This window comes from Erinaceus europaeus, chromosome 4 (assembly GCF_950295315.1).
Source record: "Erinaceus europaeus chromosome 4, mEriEur2.1, whole genome shotgun sequence".
Lineage (NCBI taxonomy): Eukaryota > Metazoa > Chordata > Mammalia > Eulipotyphla > Erinaceidae > Erinaceus > Erinaceus europaeus.
This window is the reverse complement of record NC_080165.1, coordinates 67,417,981-67,434,491: the sequence shown is the minus strand read 5'-3', so window position 1 is coordinate 67,434,491 and position 16,511 is coordinate 67,417,981. Positions and strand designations below refer to the sequence as shown.

Genomic DNA, 16,511 nt, shown 5'->3' with positions numbered 1-16,511 from the left:
ATACCAGGTCTCAGTCTTCTCATCTGTCCCCGGAGGGGCGGCCACTGAATGTGCTCAGAGGTTGCTTCCAGCACCGACGTTCTGAGGTTCCATCAACAGAAGGGCTCAGTCCTAGCTTACAAGTTCTGTGCGAAAGAAGAACTGGAGGGAGGGGCCTAGGCCAGATTGGGTGGAGGAGAGAGAAAGCAGAGCTGTTCTAGGTCAGAGAGCTTGGCGGGCAGGGAGAAGAGGCTGTAGGGGACAGTGAAGAAGGCCGGCCCTGCCCTGGCCCCGGCGGGCGAGAAGAGGAGGGAAGCGGCAGCGCAGGGCGGGGGAGGGTGTGGAAGGGGGTAGTTCTGGAGGGAGGTGCTGCCTTCAAAGAGGGGCTGTCCCAAATGGGTGGGGGGCAGGGGGAGCCGAGTGGGGGGCCGGGGAGTGACCCGGGAGCGGGGCAGATCTTAGAGGGAGGTTTCGCTGGACCAGGGGTAGGTGGAGGGAGGAAGAGAGGGAGGTGTACGTCGGGCGACTCTATCCCTGGCAAGGTGATGGGCCTTTTCCCGGCTGGGGCACTGGCCGGGGGTGCACCAGCAGCGGGGGCGGAGGGCTGGCCCCGGGGAGTCCTGCGGGGCCCGGACGGGAGGGTCAGTCTGGGGCTGTCCCGGGCCTGGCTCGGGCCCCTCCCAGAGCTCCGTGCAGGCCCCAAGGCGGAGGCGCGGGGGAAAAGGGCCACGCTTACCTTCTCCTTCTTCAGTTTATAGGGCATCTCGGCCCGTCCGGACCCGGCCCAGCTGCTGCAGCCCCGCTCCTGCTCCTGCTCGGCCGCACTCGGCCCTCTCGGCGTCTCTTTGCCACCGCCTGCGCGCTGCGCCCGGGTCGAGGGGTGTCTGCGCCTCCAATTGGCCCGAACTCTTACAAACCTGCCTGACAACCAGGCGCCGCCTCCTCGGATTGGTCATTGGAGCCAAGCTGCTTCCTTTTTTTTTCTCATTGGGAAGGAAGAGTACAAACCGCCAGGGTTCCGGGCCCGGAATTGGCTGAAGGGTGAGGTCCCGCCCGGACGGGGGTGGGGCTTGGAGAAAGGGGCGGGGTTAAAGGAAGCCGGAGCAGAGCACTCAGTGCCGCACTCCGGCGTCTGCTCTGCGTCGGCCTTAGCCTTTCTTCGCAGCCCTTGGAGCTCTTTCTTTCTCCAGTGGCCGTCACTCCTTTGCCGTTCTGCCACTCCGCCCAGTCCGAATGGCAGGAAATAATCTATAGAATGAAGGGTAAAGTAGTCTTAATTGCATATGCCCGGTGGATTAGAGTTCCGCAAGATTCCCCGAAGGCATCAGTTTCTCTGGACAGGACTTGCAGAGGATCACAGGGGAAGTCTAGCCAGGCGGGATTCGGGTGAGATGAGCTGGAAATCCGTGTTTGTGTAACTTTGGGGAAAAAAAAAAAAAAAGGATCCCAGTTTCTGCTGCCATGTTCTATCCTGGGATTTGGAGAACCAGCTAAAATTGAAAGCAATCTTATTGTTGAGTATCCTGAAAAACACCGTACCCCCCCCACACACACACACACACACACGCTCACCCTGTCCAAACCACCTTCCTAGTAGTTAAGATCAGTTTCTGCCCCCAAGGAGTTAGCAGCCAGCCTAGAGAAGTTGACCAAGTAATTAAGATACAGTGTAATGGTTCATAAAGAGGGAAGATAGCTCACAGGATAGAGCTGTGCCTTAGCATGCCCCAAGGTCCAGATTCCAGTCCTGTCACCACACCTGAAGGTGCTATGTTACAGAAGAAGCTCCTGTGCATTGCTGTCTCTACCTCTCTCACTGTTTGTCTCTGTGCATATGAATGAAAAAAGCAACTGGGAGCAGTGAAAAGGTATATGTAACAAGGTCCTGGCTCTGAAAAAAAGCAAACAAATAGGGGGTCGGGCGGTGGCGCAGTGGGTTAAGCGCACGTGGCGCAAAGCGCCAGGACCAGCGTAAGGATTCCGGTTCGAGCCCCCGGCAGTCGCTTCACAGGTGGTGAAGCAGGTCTGCAGGTGTCTGTCTTTCTCTCCCCTCTCTGTCTTCCCCCTCCTCTCTCTATTTCTCTCTGTCCTATCCAACAACTATGACAACAATAAAACAACAAGGGCAACAAAAGGGAATAAATAAATAAAAATAAAATGAGTTTTAAAAAATACTTATTTATTGGGAGTCAGGCAGTAGCGCAGGAGGTTAAGCGCACGCGCACGTGGCACAAAGCACAAGGACCGGAGTAAGGCTCCCGGTTGGAGCCCTCAGCTCCCCACCTGCAAGGGAGTCGCTTCACAGGCAGTGAAGCAGGTCTGCAGGTGTCTTATCTTTCCCTCCCCCTCTCTGTCTTCCCCTCCTCTCTCCCTTTCTCTCTGTCCTATACAACAACGATGACATTAATAATAACTACAACAATAAAACAGCAAGGGCAACCAAAGGAATAAATAAAATATTTTAAAAATATACACATATATTTATTTATTTGGGGTAGAGACAGAGAAATTGAGAGGGAAAAGGGAGGCAGGGAGAAAGAGACCTTCAGTACTATTAGACCACTCATGAAGCTTTTCCCTTGCAGGTGAGGACCAGGGGCTTGAACCTCAGTCCTAGTGCACTGTAATATGTGTGCTTAGCCAGAAGCACCACCACCAGACCCCTATAGATATACATTACTATTATATGGGTACCCACTTTGGCAGAACACTAGATGTATTGCCTATACTATTCCCAAGGTTTCAAAGAGCACCATATTGCTGAGGCCTACAGCTTATCTAATACTGTGTAAAGCAGTCACCTTTTTTTAAAAAAAATAATTTTTAATAGTTATTTATTTTCCCTTTTGGTGCCTTTTTTATTTATTTTTCCTTCACACTAGTTTATTTGAGGATCCTATTTTCAATTCTCAGTAGAATTTATGTGTTTTTCATAAGCTTTTTCCTCATTAGATCATCTAGCTATTATTGTTATTATTTAATTCATTATTTTTTAAATTTCTTTATTGCGGAATTAATGTTTTACATTCAACAGTAAATACAATAGTTTGTACATGCATAACATTTCCCAGTTTTCCATATAACAATACAACCCCCACTAGGTCCTCTGTCATCCTTCTTGGATCTGTATTCTCCCCACCCACCCACCCCAGAGTCTTTTACTTTGGTACCATACGCCAATTCCAGTTCAGGTTCTACTTGTGTTTTCTTTTCTGATCTTGTCTTCCAACTGCTCCCTGAGAGTTAGATCATCCCATGCTCATCCTTCTGTTTCTGACTTATTTCACTTAACAAGAATTTTTCAAGGTCTATCCAAGATTGGCTGAAAATGGTGACATCACCTTTTTTTTATAGCTAAGTAATATTCCATTATATATATATATATATATATACATATATATATATATATACCACAACTTGCTCAACCACTCATCTGTTGTCGGACACCTGGGTTGCTTCCAGCTTTTGGCTATTACAAATTGAGCTGCCAAGAACATATATGTACACAAATCTTTTTGGATGGGTGTTGGGTTCTTTAGGATATGTTGTTTTTTACTATTGTTGTAATTGATGTTGTCATTGTTGGATAGGACAGCTCTGGCTTATGGCAGTGTGGAGGATTGAATCTGGGACTTGAGAGCCTCAGGCATGAAAGTCTCTTTGCATAACCATTATGCTATACCCCCACCCACAAATTCTTAAAAAGAGAGAGAGATTAGTATCTCCAGGAACTATAAGTAGACATTTAAAAATATTTTCTTGTGGCCTGGAAGGTGACTCAGTGGATAAACCGCTGGACTCTCAAGCATGAGGTTCAGAGTTTGACTCCCAGCATAGCATGTACCTGAGTGATGTTCCGGTTTTCTCTTTCCTCTCTCTCATAAGTAAATATTTAAAAAAATTTTAAATGAGGGTTCCGGGTTGTGGCACACCTTGGGAAGCACACATATTACACAAGGTCCTGGGTTTGAGCCCCTGCTCCCCACCTGCAAGGGGTCTCCTTCAAGAGCTGAGAAGCAGTTCTGCAGATGTCCATCTTTTTCTCCCTCTATCTCCCCATCCTTTCTTAATTCCTCTCTATTCTTTCTGACCTATCTAATAAAAATTAGGAGGGGGCTGGCCAGGGAGTAACACATTGAGTTAAGTGCATATGGTGCAAAGCGCAAGGACCCGGTTTCGAGGCCCAAGCTCCCCTACCTGCAGGGGAGTCGCTTCACAGGCGGTGAAGCAGATCTGCAGGTGTCTCTCTTTCTCTCCTCCTCTCTGTCTTGCCCTCCTCTCTTGATTTCTCTCTGTTCTATCCAACAAAAATGACAGCAATAACAACAACAACAATAAACAACAAGGGCAACAAAATGGGAAAAATGGCCTCCAGGAGCAGGCACCAAGGTCCAGCTTAATAACCCTGGAGGCAAAAAAAAAAAAAAAGGAAGGGGAGCCGGGTGGTACAAGGATCGGGGTTCAAGTCCCCAGTTCCCACCTGCAGGGGAAAAGTTTTGCAAGTGGTGAAGTAGGACTGCAAGTATCTCTCTGTTTCTCCTGCTCTATCACCCCTTCCCTCTGGATTTATGGCCATCTCTATCCACTAACAAAGATTTTTTAAAAATTTAAAAGAAATGCTTTTTAAAAGGGGGGAGGGTGGTGGGAATGGCTGGCAGGAGAACTGTGGATTTGTAGTGCCAGCACTGAGCCCCAGCAATAACCCTGGTGACAATAAAAAAAAAAAAAAAAGAAAAGTTATGGGAGCCGGATGGTGGTGCACCAGATTAAGCACACATAGTGTGAAGCACTAGGACAGGTGCAAGAGTCCCAGTTTGAACCCTCAGCTCCCCACATGCAGGGCAGGGGGTTGAGGGGGAGGTCGCTTCACAAGTAGTGAAGCAGGTCTGAAGATGTCTTTCTCTTCCTCTCTTTGTCTTTCTCTCCTCTCTCGATTCTCTCTGTCCTATCCAACAACAGCAGCAACAGCAACAACAAAAATGGAAAACTATTACCTCCAGGAGCAGTGGATTTGTAGAGCAAGTACCAAGCCCCAGTGATAACCCTGGAGACAAAAAAATAAAATTATACCCCACCTGCAGGGGGAAAGCTTCACAAGTGGTGAAGCAGTTCTGCAGGTGTCTCTTTGTTTTTCTCCTTCTCTATCACCTCTTTCCCTCTTTGATTTCTGGCTGTCACTATCCAATAAATAAATAAATGTAATACCATTTTTTAAAATTATATCAGTGGGCAGTAAGACCATGTAATTATAATGCTCAACTTTCAAAGTTTCAGCAATATATAATATTCAAAATAGAAAACTACTTCAAGATGGCCCTCTGCAAAGGAAAGGAGAAAGCTGAGCAGTGGTTGGAAGAGAATCTAAAGTTCAGGGGGTTGAGCAGTGGTGCACTCGATTAAGTCCAAAAATGCATGTATTACCAAGCATAAGGACCTGGGTTTGAGCTCCGGCTCCCCACCTTCAGGGGATCTACTTCACAAGCTGTGAAGCAGGCATGTAGATGTCTATCTGCAGGTCTCTCCTTCTCTCTATCTCCTTGCCCCCTCTCAATTTCTCTCTGTCCTATCTTAGAAAAAAAATTGGGGTGAGGGGAGAGGGAAAAAATGCCTCCCAGGAGCAGTGGATATGTAGTGCCAGCACCGAGCCCTAGCAATAACTCTGCTGGCAATAAAAAAATAAATAAAAGAGAGAGAGAGAGAATGCAAAGTTCAGGAAAAGTAGAATGCCACTGACCAATAAATTGAGTCTATCTTTTTTTTTAAAGATTTTATTTATTAATGAGAAAGATAGGGGGAGAGAGAGAGAGAGAGAAAGAACCAGACATCGCAAACAACAACAACAAAAAAAACCACTAGTGTAGCTACAGGCCCTTTGAAGTATAACTAAAATATGCCTACTAGCTATCTACAAAATGGAGGACCCCCCCCCCAACACTTCATCTGCACTATTCCATGATTGTTCAACAATTTGTTTGGCTTTGTATGTTAACTCTCTTTTCAGCCACCAGGTTCCAGATGCTAGCATGATGCCGACCAGATTTCCCTGGACTGACGACCCTACCGATGTGTCCTGGAGCTCTGCTTCCCTAGAGCCCTTTCCCACTAGGGAAAGAGAGAGAGAGAGGCTGGGAGTATGGATTGACCTGCCAGTGCCCATGTTCAGCGGGGAAGCAATTACAGAAGCCAGACCTTCAATCTTCTGCATCCCACAATGATCTTGGGTCCATACTTCCAGAGGGTTAAAGAATAGGAAAGCTATCAGGGGAGGGGATGGGATATGGAGGTCTGGTGGTGGGAATTGTGCGAAGTTGTACCCCTCTTATCCTATGGTTTTGTAATGTTTCCTTTTTATAAATAAAAAAATTTATTTATTAATGAGAAAGATAGGAGGGGAGAGAGAGAGAGAAAGAATCAGACACCGCTCTGGTTGTGCTGCCAGGGATTGAACTCAGAACCTCATGCTTAAGAGTCTATTGCCTTAGCCACTGCGCCACCTCTCAGACCACTAAGTCTATCTTTTTAAAAAAAATCTTTTTACTTATTATTGGATAGAGACGGGAAAATCGAAATGGGAGGTGAGACAGAGAGGAAGAGAGACAGAGACATTTGCAGCCCTGCTTCACCTTTTGTGAAGCTTTCTCCCGCAGGTAGGGAGCTGGGGCTTGAACCCCCGGTCCTTGCACACTGTAATGTGTGTATTTAACTAGGTGCACCACCACCTAGCCCCCAATCCATTGATTCTAAATGCAAATATATCATTAATAACTGAAAGTATGTCTTACCAGTGTTTATTTTATTTGCAGAGCAGTGGTGGTGAAGACAGATGGAATCTTACTAACAATACAAGTGGGAAGGGGGATATTTTATCCTGTGCTTATTGACACTTTTTCTGACTGCTTTGTTGTCTGCCCCACTCAAGGGTAGAAATGGGAAATGGTCTCTAGTGTGAAAGGATGGGGGGGGGGGCGCAGGAGGAGAATAACTAGTTTTGGAGAAACAAAAAAGCAACCACGGTGTGTCCTCACTTCAAGCTTGATGGGAGGGAATAAAACAACAGGACAAGAAACAGTGGAACGTGGGTTTTGTGTAGGATGTGTTGGAACAGGTGTGGCAGCACCAAGCACTCCAGAGCTAAATGATTCACATGGTAGTTCAGCCAGCAACTACTACATATCTCTGAGCACACCAGAAACGGTTATATAATCCTATCACTCCCTCCTGCAACCTTCTCTACTACTTCCAAGCCTCAGTGCTTACAGTTCCAGAGTGGGAAACTAGGAATTCCACTCAGCAATGAGCTCCTTCCTGAACATCCCACTTGTGCCTCCTAGCTCTGGGCTGAGTTGGTTCAGACCGTTTCACTGATCCTTCGATTAACTGTTAAGTACAAGTTATAGGGCAGGGCAGTTGAGAGGTCGCTATTCCCCTAGCAGGCGCTGAGGGCAAATTCCTGTAAACACGCTCTCAAAGTGCAGCTTCATAAAAGCTGGGTAACTACACTGAGTGACACAGGCTGATGAAGCCAAGAGCGACTCACTTTCTCAGGGCATGCGCACTGCCTGCCGTGCCCCGCCCACTTCCCACGCCCCGCCCTCACGGAAGCGGAAGTTGTGTCCAGTCATCTGGCTCCAGGAGCCGTGCTTCCCTTGTTGCTTCTCTGCTGTCGCTATGGCGCTGGCGGTCCTGCAGGTCCTGGACCCCTTCCCCACGGAGACACCCCCGCTGACAGTGTTGCTGCCACCCGGAGGCCCATGGCCTGCAGCGGGGCTGGGCCTGGTGTTGGCCCTACGACCTGCCGGGGAGAGTCCGGCAGGGCCGTCGCTGCTCGTGGCCGCCTTGGAGGCGCCGGCCGCGGGGACAGCAGAGCAGGGGCCCGGGCCCCCGCAGCTGCTAGTTAGCCGCGCTTTGCTGCGGCTCCTGGGCCTCGGCTCCGGGGCACGGGTGCGAGCGCGGCCCGTGAGGCGGCCTCCGGCGCTGAGCTGGGCGCTGCTGGGCACCTCGCCAGGCCCCGGGCTCTCACCGCGAGTCGGGCCGCTGCTGGTGAGGCGTGGAGAGGCCCTGCCAGTGCCCGGACCGCGGGTGCTCGAGACACGGCCGTCTTTGCAAGGGCTGCTCGGCCCAGGCACGCGGCTGGCTGTGACTGAGCTGCGTGGGCGGACCAAACTGGGTCCGGAGACCGGGGACAGCAGCCGACCCCTTCCCCCGCCGGTGGTGTCCTCGTTCGCGGCTTCTGGCACTGTCCGGCGACTTCGGGGGGTCCTGGGAGGGACTGGCGATTCACTGGGGGTGAGTCGGCGCTGTCTCCGCAGCCTCGGCCTCTTCCAGGGCGAGTGGGTGTGGGTGACCCGAGGCGGAGAGTCACCCAACACTTCTCGACCACACCTGGCCACGGTGCAGGCCCTAGAGCCTCGCTGGAACCTCTCTGAAAGGCTGGGGCCCAGCTCGGGGCAGCTGGAAGAACCTCTCGCTGATGGACTGGCCCTCGTGCCTGTCACGCTGGCTTTTAATCTCGGCTGTGATCCCTTGGAACTGGGAGAGCTCAGAATTCAGGTAGGATGCAGGTCCAAGACTAGGAATGCTTCCTCCTCTTCTGCTCGCCTTTCTCTTAACTGAATTAAAAATTGTGAAGCATAGCATTTAGGTCCCTACCCCCTAGATCTTATTTATTCTATATATAATCAAAATATCATAAGCCAGCATAGTGTGGTGGTGCATGGGAGGGGCATTCATCCATTCAAGTGAAAGTTCAGATTATTAGTGCTTTTCTCATTTATTTGTCGAATTGCTATAGTGTATCCTGTATTGTCCTGGGTAATGCGAAGTGCTTTTATTCAGGCTTTTTTTTTTTCTTTTCTTTGATAGAACAGAGAGAAATTGAGAGGGGAGAATAGATATAGAGAGGGAGAGAAAGAGAGACACCCACAGACCTGCTTCATCGCTTGTGAACCGCTCCCCCTGCAGGTGGGAAGCGGGAGTGGGGGTGGGGGCTCGAACCAAGATCTCTGAGCGGGTCCTTGTGCTTAGTATTATGTGCGATTAACCCAATGTGCCACCATTCGACCCCCTCAGGTTTGTTCTTCAAATTCCTTCCTAATCCTCTAGCCTCGTCAGTTAAAATCCTACTATTGTCTTTTGAGGTTCATCTAACCTTTCGTTGTTTTACTATAATAAAGTTAGCATCACTTCCTCCTATAGCATTTTGTCTCGTGTACCTAGCAGAGTTTAGCAGAGTTTTTTTTTTTTTTTTTGGTTTCCAAGTTTTATTCAATAACTCATACAAAGCAGTCCAGATAAAAGAGTTCTAATCTTCATCTTCCTCCTCTTCTTCATTTTGGTTAATCTGGAAGTAACGCAATTCATAGCTGTCTTTGCTGTTAGCAACTACGCATAACCAATCACGTAGATTATTCTTCTTCAGATATTTTTTGGTGAGATATTTCAAATACCTTTTAGAGAAAGGCACCTCAGAAGTCACAGTGATCTTGCTCTTGCTTCCTTCAATGGTGACAACTCCACCACCAAGATTCCCAGCTTTGCCATTCACTTTGATTCTCTCTTGAAGAAACTGCTCAAAATTAGCAGCATCCATGATTCCATCTTCAACAGGGTGTGTGTAATCAAGGGTGAACTTCAGAACCTGCTTCTTTTTTTTTTTGCCCCCCCTTTGCCACAAGTTTTTTCACAGGCGCCATTGCCACAGCGGAGGCAGAAAGGCCTGACTTATTTTTTTTTACCTTAATGTTTTTATTTATTTATTTATTTGAGACAGAGAGAAATTGAGAGCAGAGATAGAGATAAAGAGAGAGAGATACTTGCAGCCCTGCTTCACCACTCATGAAGCATTCCCCTTGCCGGTAAGGACCAGGGGCTTGAACCTGTGCATTGTAATGTGTGTGCTTAAACAGGTGCACCACCACCCAGCCCCAAGAGCCTGACTTCTAGGGAGAATGATGGTTATTCCTCTTATAGAGGGCATTTCTTTTGTTCTGCTTTATTATGATTCTGTAATCTATCGTAACACCTAATCATATATATAGTAAATTCCTCCAAGGGAATGATTCTCTTTTAAAATTACCTTTGGTGTAGGGGGTCAGGCAGTAGCACAGTGAGTTAAGTGCACATGGTGCAAAGTGCAACGACTGGCATAAGGATCCTGGTTTGAGCCCACAGCTCCCCACCTGCAGGGGGGTGGCTTCACCAGTGGTGAAGCAGGTCTGCAGATGTCTTTCTCTCCTCCTCTCTGTCTTCCCATCCTCTCTTGATTTCTCCTCATGCTTGAGAGTCGAATGCTTTAATCCATTGCACCCCCTCCCAGACCATGAAAGTTTGTTTTTTTCTATAGAAAAGTTCAACAGAAAAATTGTGGAGCATTCTGTTGGATAGTACTGGCATAGCCAGTTAGCACGGGTATCAAACAATATAGGACATACATGAATTAGATTAGATGTCTTGAATGGCTGGAAACTACTGGAATACTCAACTCAGCCTTTTCAGCTTCAGTGAGCTTAATGTTCACTTAAGATCAATTCCTCTGGTTGCCTGATATTACTTTAAGGATTTGTGAGAATTAAGTATCTTTACTATTTCTCTGGCTCTGGGTCAACTCACAGGTATGACATTAACTTTTCTGGGGATTTTTTAAAAAAAATTAAATATTTATTTATTTATTCCCTTTTGTTGCCCTTGTTGTTTTATTGTTGTAGTTATTATTGTTGTTGTCATTGTTGGATAGGACAGAGAGAAATGGAGAGAGGAGGGGGAGAGAAAGATAGACACCTGCAGGCCTGCTTCACCGCCTGTGAAACGACTCCCCTGCAGGTGGGGAGCCGGGGGCTGGAACCGGGATCCCTACTCCCGTCCTTGTGCTTTGCTTTGCGCCACCTGTGCTTAACCCGCTACAGCCTGACTCCCCTTTTTTTTTTTTAGAGCCAGAATCATTTAAAGAAAGTGACATCTCTTCCTGGTATCCACTAGTAGAAAAGACTTCTGTTTTCCAGAGGATATAGGTATTCAGCTCTGACACCCTAGGTCTCACCTCCTATAAGGCTTGTGGTTATGGGAAGGACAGAGATGAAAGTAGATGTTTTCACTGCTAAGAGATAGGGCAGAGCCTGACTGCTGCAAAGAAGGTGATAAGGTGTTTGTTGTTTCTCTACTAGAGGTACTTGGAAAGCTGCAGTATCCCAGAAGACAAAGGAAGCTGCTCGGTGCTGCCTGAGCCTCCGTTTGCCAAAGAGTTGCACATTGAAATCGTGTCCTCTCCCCACTACAACACTAATGGAAATTATGACCATGCTCTTTACCGACACTTTCAGATAACCAGGTTAGCTGCTTATCCCTTTGGGAAGGACAGCATTTTTTTTTTTTTTTGCCTTCAGGGTTAGCGCTGGGGCTGGGTGCCTGCACTACCAATCCACTGCTCCTGGAGGTCATTTTTTAAAAAAAATTTTGTTGTTGCTGTTACTGTTGTTGGACAGGACAGAGAGAAATGGAGAGAGGAGGGGAAGATGGGGCGTGGAGATATAGACACCTGCAGACCTGCTTCAATGCTAGTGAAGTGATTCCCCTGCAGGTGGGGAGCTGGGGGCTTAAACCAGAATCTTTATGCCAGTCCCTGAGCTCCGTGCCATGTGCACTTAACCCACTGAGCTACCACCCAGCCCCCAGGATTTCACTTTCATTGCTCTCCCCTACCCTATAGAATCTACATCTAAATACCAAACCTCTGATTTTTGAAAGTAATATTCTCAGCAATAATGGTATATCAGGCAGAGAGCAGAACTATATGATGAATCTAGGTACTCTAAAATGAGATGTTTCTTTGATTTGAATGCCCACCCCCCAAAAAAAAAAGAGCCAGCTTTCCGCTTTGCCCCTCATAGGTTTGCCCCTCTGCCAATTAGCCCAGCTTGTTCTATTCCTGATTTGTCCTTGGGGAACTGCTTGGGATCTCTGGCTGTGCAGGAAGCTCCTAAAAAGTAGTTTGCATGTTGGAGTGGGCATAGGAGGGAATCTGTCAGGCTTACTCTTTTGACTACTGTTGTGAACTGACCAGGGGTGCTGCTGTGTTGCAGGGCAGTCCAGGAAGGGGATGTTCTTTGTGTGCCAACAGTTGGGCAAGTAGAGATCCTGGAAGGAAACCCAGAGAAACTACCCAGGTATGCAGCTGCCTCCTGTTCTACAGCTGGGATTGTCTACCTGAGTGTAGTAGTTCCACAGTTCTTTCCTCACAACGTGTATATTAAATAATTTTGTGCATAGGGACATGTTGTTGGGCAGGCATAATGGTACACCTGCAGAGTGCCTAGTCTATCATATACACAGCTCAGGTTTGAGTCCATCCCCCTGCACTGGCAGAAGTTTTGGTGCTATAATCTCTCTCTCTCTCTCATCAGAGCACTGCTCAGCTCTGGCTTATGGTGGTACGGGTGATTGAACTTGGGACTTTGGAGCCTCAGGCATGAGTCTCTTTGCATAAGCATTATGCTACCTCCCCCCCCCCCCCAAATGAAAGAGGGAAAGAGAACCAGACATTGCTCTGGCACATATAATGCTGGGGATCAAACCTGGGACCTTGTGCTTGCAGCTAACAGCTTTATCCATTGTGCCACCACCCTGGCTATACCCTCTGTCTCTCTATCTGAAAAAGTTGATCTGTAGAGAACATACATATAAACTTCAGGTTCTCAAACAAGTGGTAACTAAAAGAGACTAAGAACCACTGTCTGCTTTGGGCAATGTTTAGTCCTCAAATTGCTTATTGGTTTTGCCAGGTGAAATAAAACTTAAGAATCAATCTTTCCTGTGGTTTTGTATAAAAGTATTTTACGCATTTTTTATAATTAAAATTTAATTTCCTTCCTTAAAAAAAAAAAAGAATCAGTCTACAGGAGGTGGAGAAATAACTCACTTGATAGGGTACTTGTATCACTAGGATGTGACTGAGATTTTAGCCCCAGCACCAAGTGGGAGGTGCTATGACACTGGCAGAAATTCCAGTACTGTGGCATCTCTCTGTGTATCTGAATGAAAAGGGGGCCCAGAATGGTAAAATTGCACATGTACAAGGCCAGTTCTATGAAAGGAATAGTTTTGCAGTGATGGGGAGGTTCATAGCAGTGGAGCATAGAATTTGCATAGAATCTATCTGTCTCTCTTCCTTTCTATTTCCTCTTCTTTCAATTTCTGTCTCTCCAATAATAATAAATAAAATTGTGGTCTGGGAGGTGGCACAGTGATAAAGCTTTGGACTCTCAAGCAAGCATGAGGTCCTGAGTTCGATCCCTGGCAGCACATGTGCCAGAGTGGTGTCTGGTTCTTTCTCTCTCCTCCTATCTTTCTCATAAATAAATAAATTAAATAAATAAATAAACTTATTTTTTTAAAAAAGAATAGTTTTGGGACCAGGAAGTAGCTTACCTGGTAGAGCACATGTGAGATCTTGGGTACAGTCCCTAGCATCACACCATAGATAGCACCAGGTGGGACTTAATGGATGGTGAAACAGTGCTGTAGTGTCTCTCCTCTCACTTTCAAAACAAAGAATGGGTAGAGGTAATAGCATAATGGTTATGCAAACAGGCTCTCATACCTGAGGCTCCCAGGTCCCGGGTCCCAGGTTCAATCCCCTGCACCACCATAAACCAGAGCTGAGCAGTGCTGTAGTAAAAACAAAAAAATAAAATAAACAAACAATTGACTTGGGAAAGCCACTCACTGATATTACCCATGTGCAAAACCCTAGGGAAAAAAGAAAGAGGTGTATATATTAAAATAATAAGGAATAGTCTTGCAGCCAGGTAGGTGGTTCAGCAGGACAAAGCTTGCAGGTTTGGTTCCCAGAACCACTTAATACCAGAGCGCTGTTCTGTTCACTAGCTCGACCTCCTTTATAAATAAATCAGTCTTACAAAGTAACAATAAAAGGGGGGGGGCGCGTAGATAGCATAATGGTTATGCATAGAGACTTTCATGCCTGAGGCACTAAAGTCCCAGATTCAATCCCCTGCACCACCATAAGCCAGAGCTGAGCAGTATTCTGGTATAAATAAATTACAGCATAATGACCAGTAGTGGTGTCCTTGGTTGAGTGCACATGTTACTATGCACAAGGACCTTTGTTCAAGTCCCTGGTCCCCATCAGTAGGGAGAAAGCTTCACAAGTGGCAAAGCAATTCTACAGGTACCCCTCCTCTCTTTTTGTCTCACCTTTCCCTCTCAATTTCTGTCTCTATCCAAAATAATTAAAAAGAAACGGTATAATGACCTAGACCAAGCTGGGATTCCTTGCTTTTCAGTCTCAACCATGATTAAGGCCACACCTTCCATTTACTCCGCAGAAGGCTCTGGTTTCTGCCTTAACTGATGGAGTGGGCAAGTGCTGCTTTGTAGTCCTAGTTCCCTAAGGTGGGGAGAGAGATGACTGCTGTCCTTGAGAGGCATCTCTTTTTCATATCTATATTTTTTCTTTTCTTTTCTTTTTTTTTTTTTTTAGCCAGAGCACTACTCAGCTCTGGTTTATGGTAGTGTGGGGGTGTGGGGGATTGAACCTGAGACTTTGGAGCCTTAGAAATGAGAGTCTTTTTGCATAATCATCATGCTGTCTACCCCACCCTCTTTTCTTTCCTTCTTTCTTTTCTTTTTTTAAAGTATTTTATTTATTTTTGTTTTGAGAGAGATGCAGAGAGAGAAAGATACAGAGAGAAATACCAGAGCACTGCTCAGCTCTGGCATATGGTGGAATGAGGGATTGAACCTGAGACTTTGAAGCCTTAGGCATGAGAGTCTCTTTGCATAACCATTATCCTATCTAACCCCCACCCCTCTTTCTTTTTTAATGTTTATTTTATCTCATTTATTATAGCCTAGAGTCGAAGAGAAATTGAGAGGGGAGGGGGATAGAGAGGGAAAGAGACACCTACAGCCCCGCTTCACCACTCGTGAAGCTTTCCCCCTGCAGGTGGGGACCAGGGGCTTGAACCTGGGTCATTGTGCACTGTAGTGTATTCACTTAACCAGCTCTTTTCTTTCTTTTTAAAAACATTAATGTGTTAAGGAGAGACAGGTGAAGAAGAGAAGAAGGAGTAAACCCGAGCATCACTGTGGCATGTGTGATGCAAGGATTCAAAGTTGGAAACTCATGTTTGAGATTCCAATGCTTTATCCGCAGTGCCACCTCCCAGACTACCACCTCTTTTTTCTTATTCTCAACAGAATGAAAAGTAGAGCAAAAGACAGCTGGTACACCTGAACCCAGGTTCAAGCCCCCATACCCTACCTGCAGGAGGGAGAGGCTTCACAGCAGGAGAGCAGTGCTATATGGGTCTCTCTTCCCTTCCCTTCTTAATTTCTCTCTGTTCCAAAAAATAAAAGAAGAAAGGAAAAAAGGACCACCAAGAGAGATGGAATTGTCATGCAAGCAGTGGGCCCTAGGAATAACTGTGGTGGCAATAAAAAAAAAAAAAGATAAAGAAAAAGAAAAGAAAAGAACTGAGCTAAGAATCCCAAACAAGGAGTTCAACATTTCTTATCTTGTTGACTCTGATTACAGAGGTTCCACACAAAATGGTAAAGCAAGGAAGTCTTTGCTCTGGCTTACGTGGAGAGGAAGCTATGTATAGCTATATGCCCCTGCCAGTTCTGTTCAGAACTGATTTCCTGTGGTTATGTAGTAGAAGGGAAATAACAATGGATAGATGCATTAACCAACTTCCAAGGAAATCTCAGTGAGGTGGTGGCACCAGCCTACAGAAACTGGGACATAAAAGCTATTGTGATGAAGGTCTGTGCCCTGCCAGCCTGGGTCTGCTGCCAAGAGAAAGATTTGAAATGCCTGATTCATCCTTGGTCAGCATTCAGACTATGGATCTGCCAGTGACCAATCTTCCTGGTCTCAGGGCTGTGCTACCTGCACAACAGTGCCCTGTGTAACCCCTTTGTTGCTCTAGCCCTATAGAACCTGTTGCCCTCCAGGAACTGGGCACCTAGTTCTTTCCCCTAGACAGACCTTAACCTAAGGAGGGCAGTAGTGAGTGGACAGATGGGTCTAAGGACAGGGAGTTTTAGCCTTCCTCCCTCCCTCAGACTTTATAAAAGGAAACCCTGTGGGGAAACTCCTGTGATTCCTAGAAAAGAATTTCACTGTTGGTGCTGGACCCTCTTTGTAGTCTCCCTTGTATTCCACTTGTTCGGCCAGGCCAACAGGAGCCAGATTTGCCCCCTCTCACTGAAGTGTTCCCAGCTGCTCTCCACAGAAGAAAAGTCTTTGAGGGTTATCACTGCAGGATATGGAGACAGGCATCCATAACTCCAATCAGTCCAAGTGGGGAGCTGAGGCAGATCGCTGCTCTCCTCCGCCCACTCCCTAGCCACCCCCAACAGCACAGCGCTGTTCACAAAAGTTCATATACCATAGAAATCCATGCTTTTAGAGCAGAGGTAGATAGCATAATGGTTATGCAAAGAGACTCTCGAGCCAGAGGCTCCAAAGGTTCAATCCCCTGCACCACCATAAGTCAGAACTGAGCAGTGCT

General features: G+C 46.8%; 2 protein-coding genes and 1 pseudogene across 2 annotated transcripts in view; 1 reads left to right on the top strand and 2 right to left on the bottom strand.

Annotated features, from left to right (window-relative positions):
• Nucleotides 1-800, bottom strand: part of PPP2R5D (protein phosphatase 2 regulatory subunit B'delta) — a 28,931-nt gene extending 28,131 nt beyond the window's left edge. Inside the window, exon 1 of the mRNA XM_007530435.3 lies at nucleotides 716-800. Within this exon, the coding sequence (XP_007530497.1) occupies nucleotides 716-742 (27 nt within the window). The 5' untranslated portion in view covers nucleotides 743-800. The remainder of the gene's footprint in view (nucleotides 1-715) is intronic.
• Nucleotides 801-7,592: 6,792 nt separating this feature from the next.
• The window catches only part of PEX6 (peroxisomal biogenesis factor 6), a 14,563-nt gene continuing 5,644 nt past the window's right edge, over nucleotides 7,593-16,511 (top strand). Inside the window, exons 1-3 of the mRNA XM_060190819.1 lie at nucleotides 7,593-8,529; nucleotides 11,139-11,302; nucleotides 12,054-12,219. Of these exons, the coding sequence (XP_060046802.1) occupies nucleotides 7,648-8,529; nucleotides 11,139-11,302; nucleotides 12,054-12,219 (1,212 nt within the window). The 5' untranslated portion in view covers nucleotides 7,593-7,647. The remainder of the gene's footprint in view (nucleotides 8,530-11,138; nucleotides 11,303-12,053; nucleotides 12,220-16,511) is intronic.
• On the bottom strand, nucleotides 9,211-9,686 carry LOC103120073 (large ribosomal subunit protein eL22-like; annotated as a pseudogene).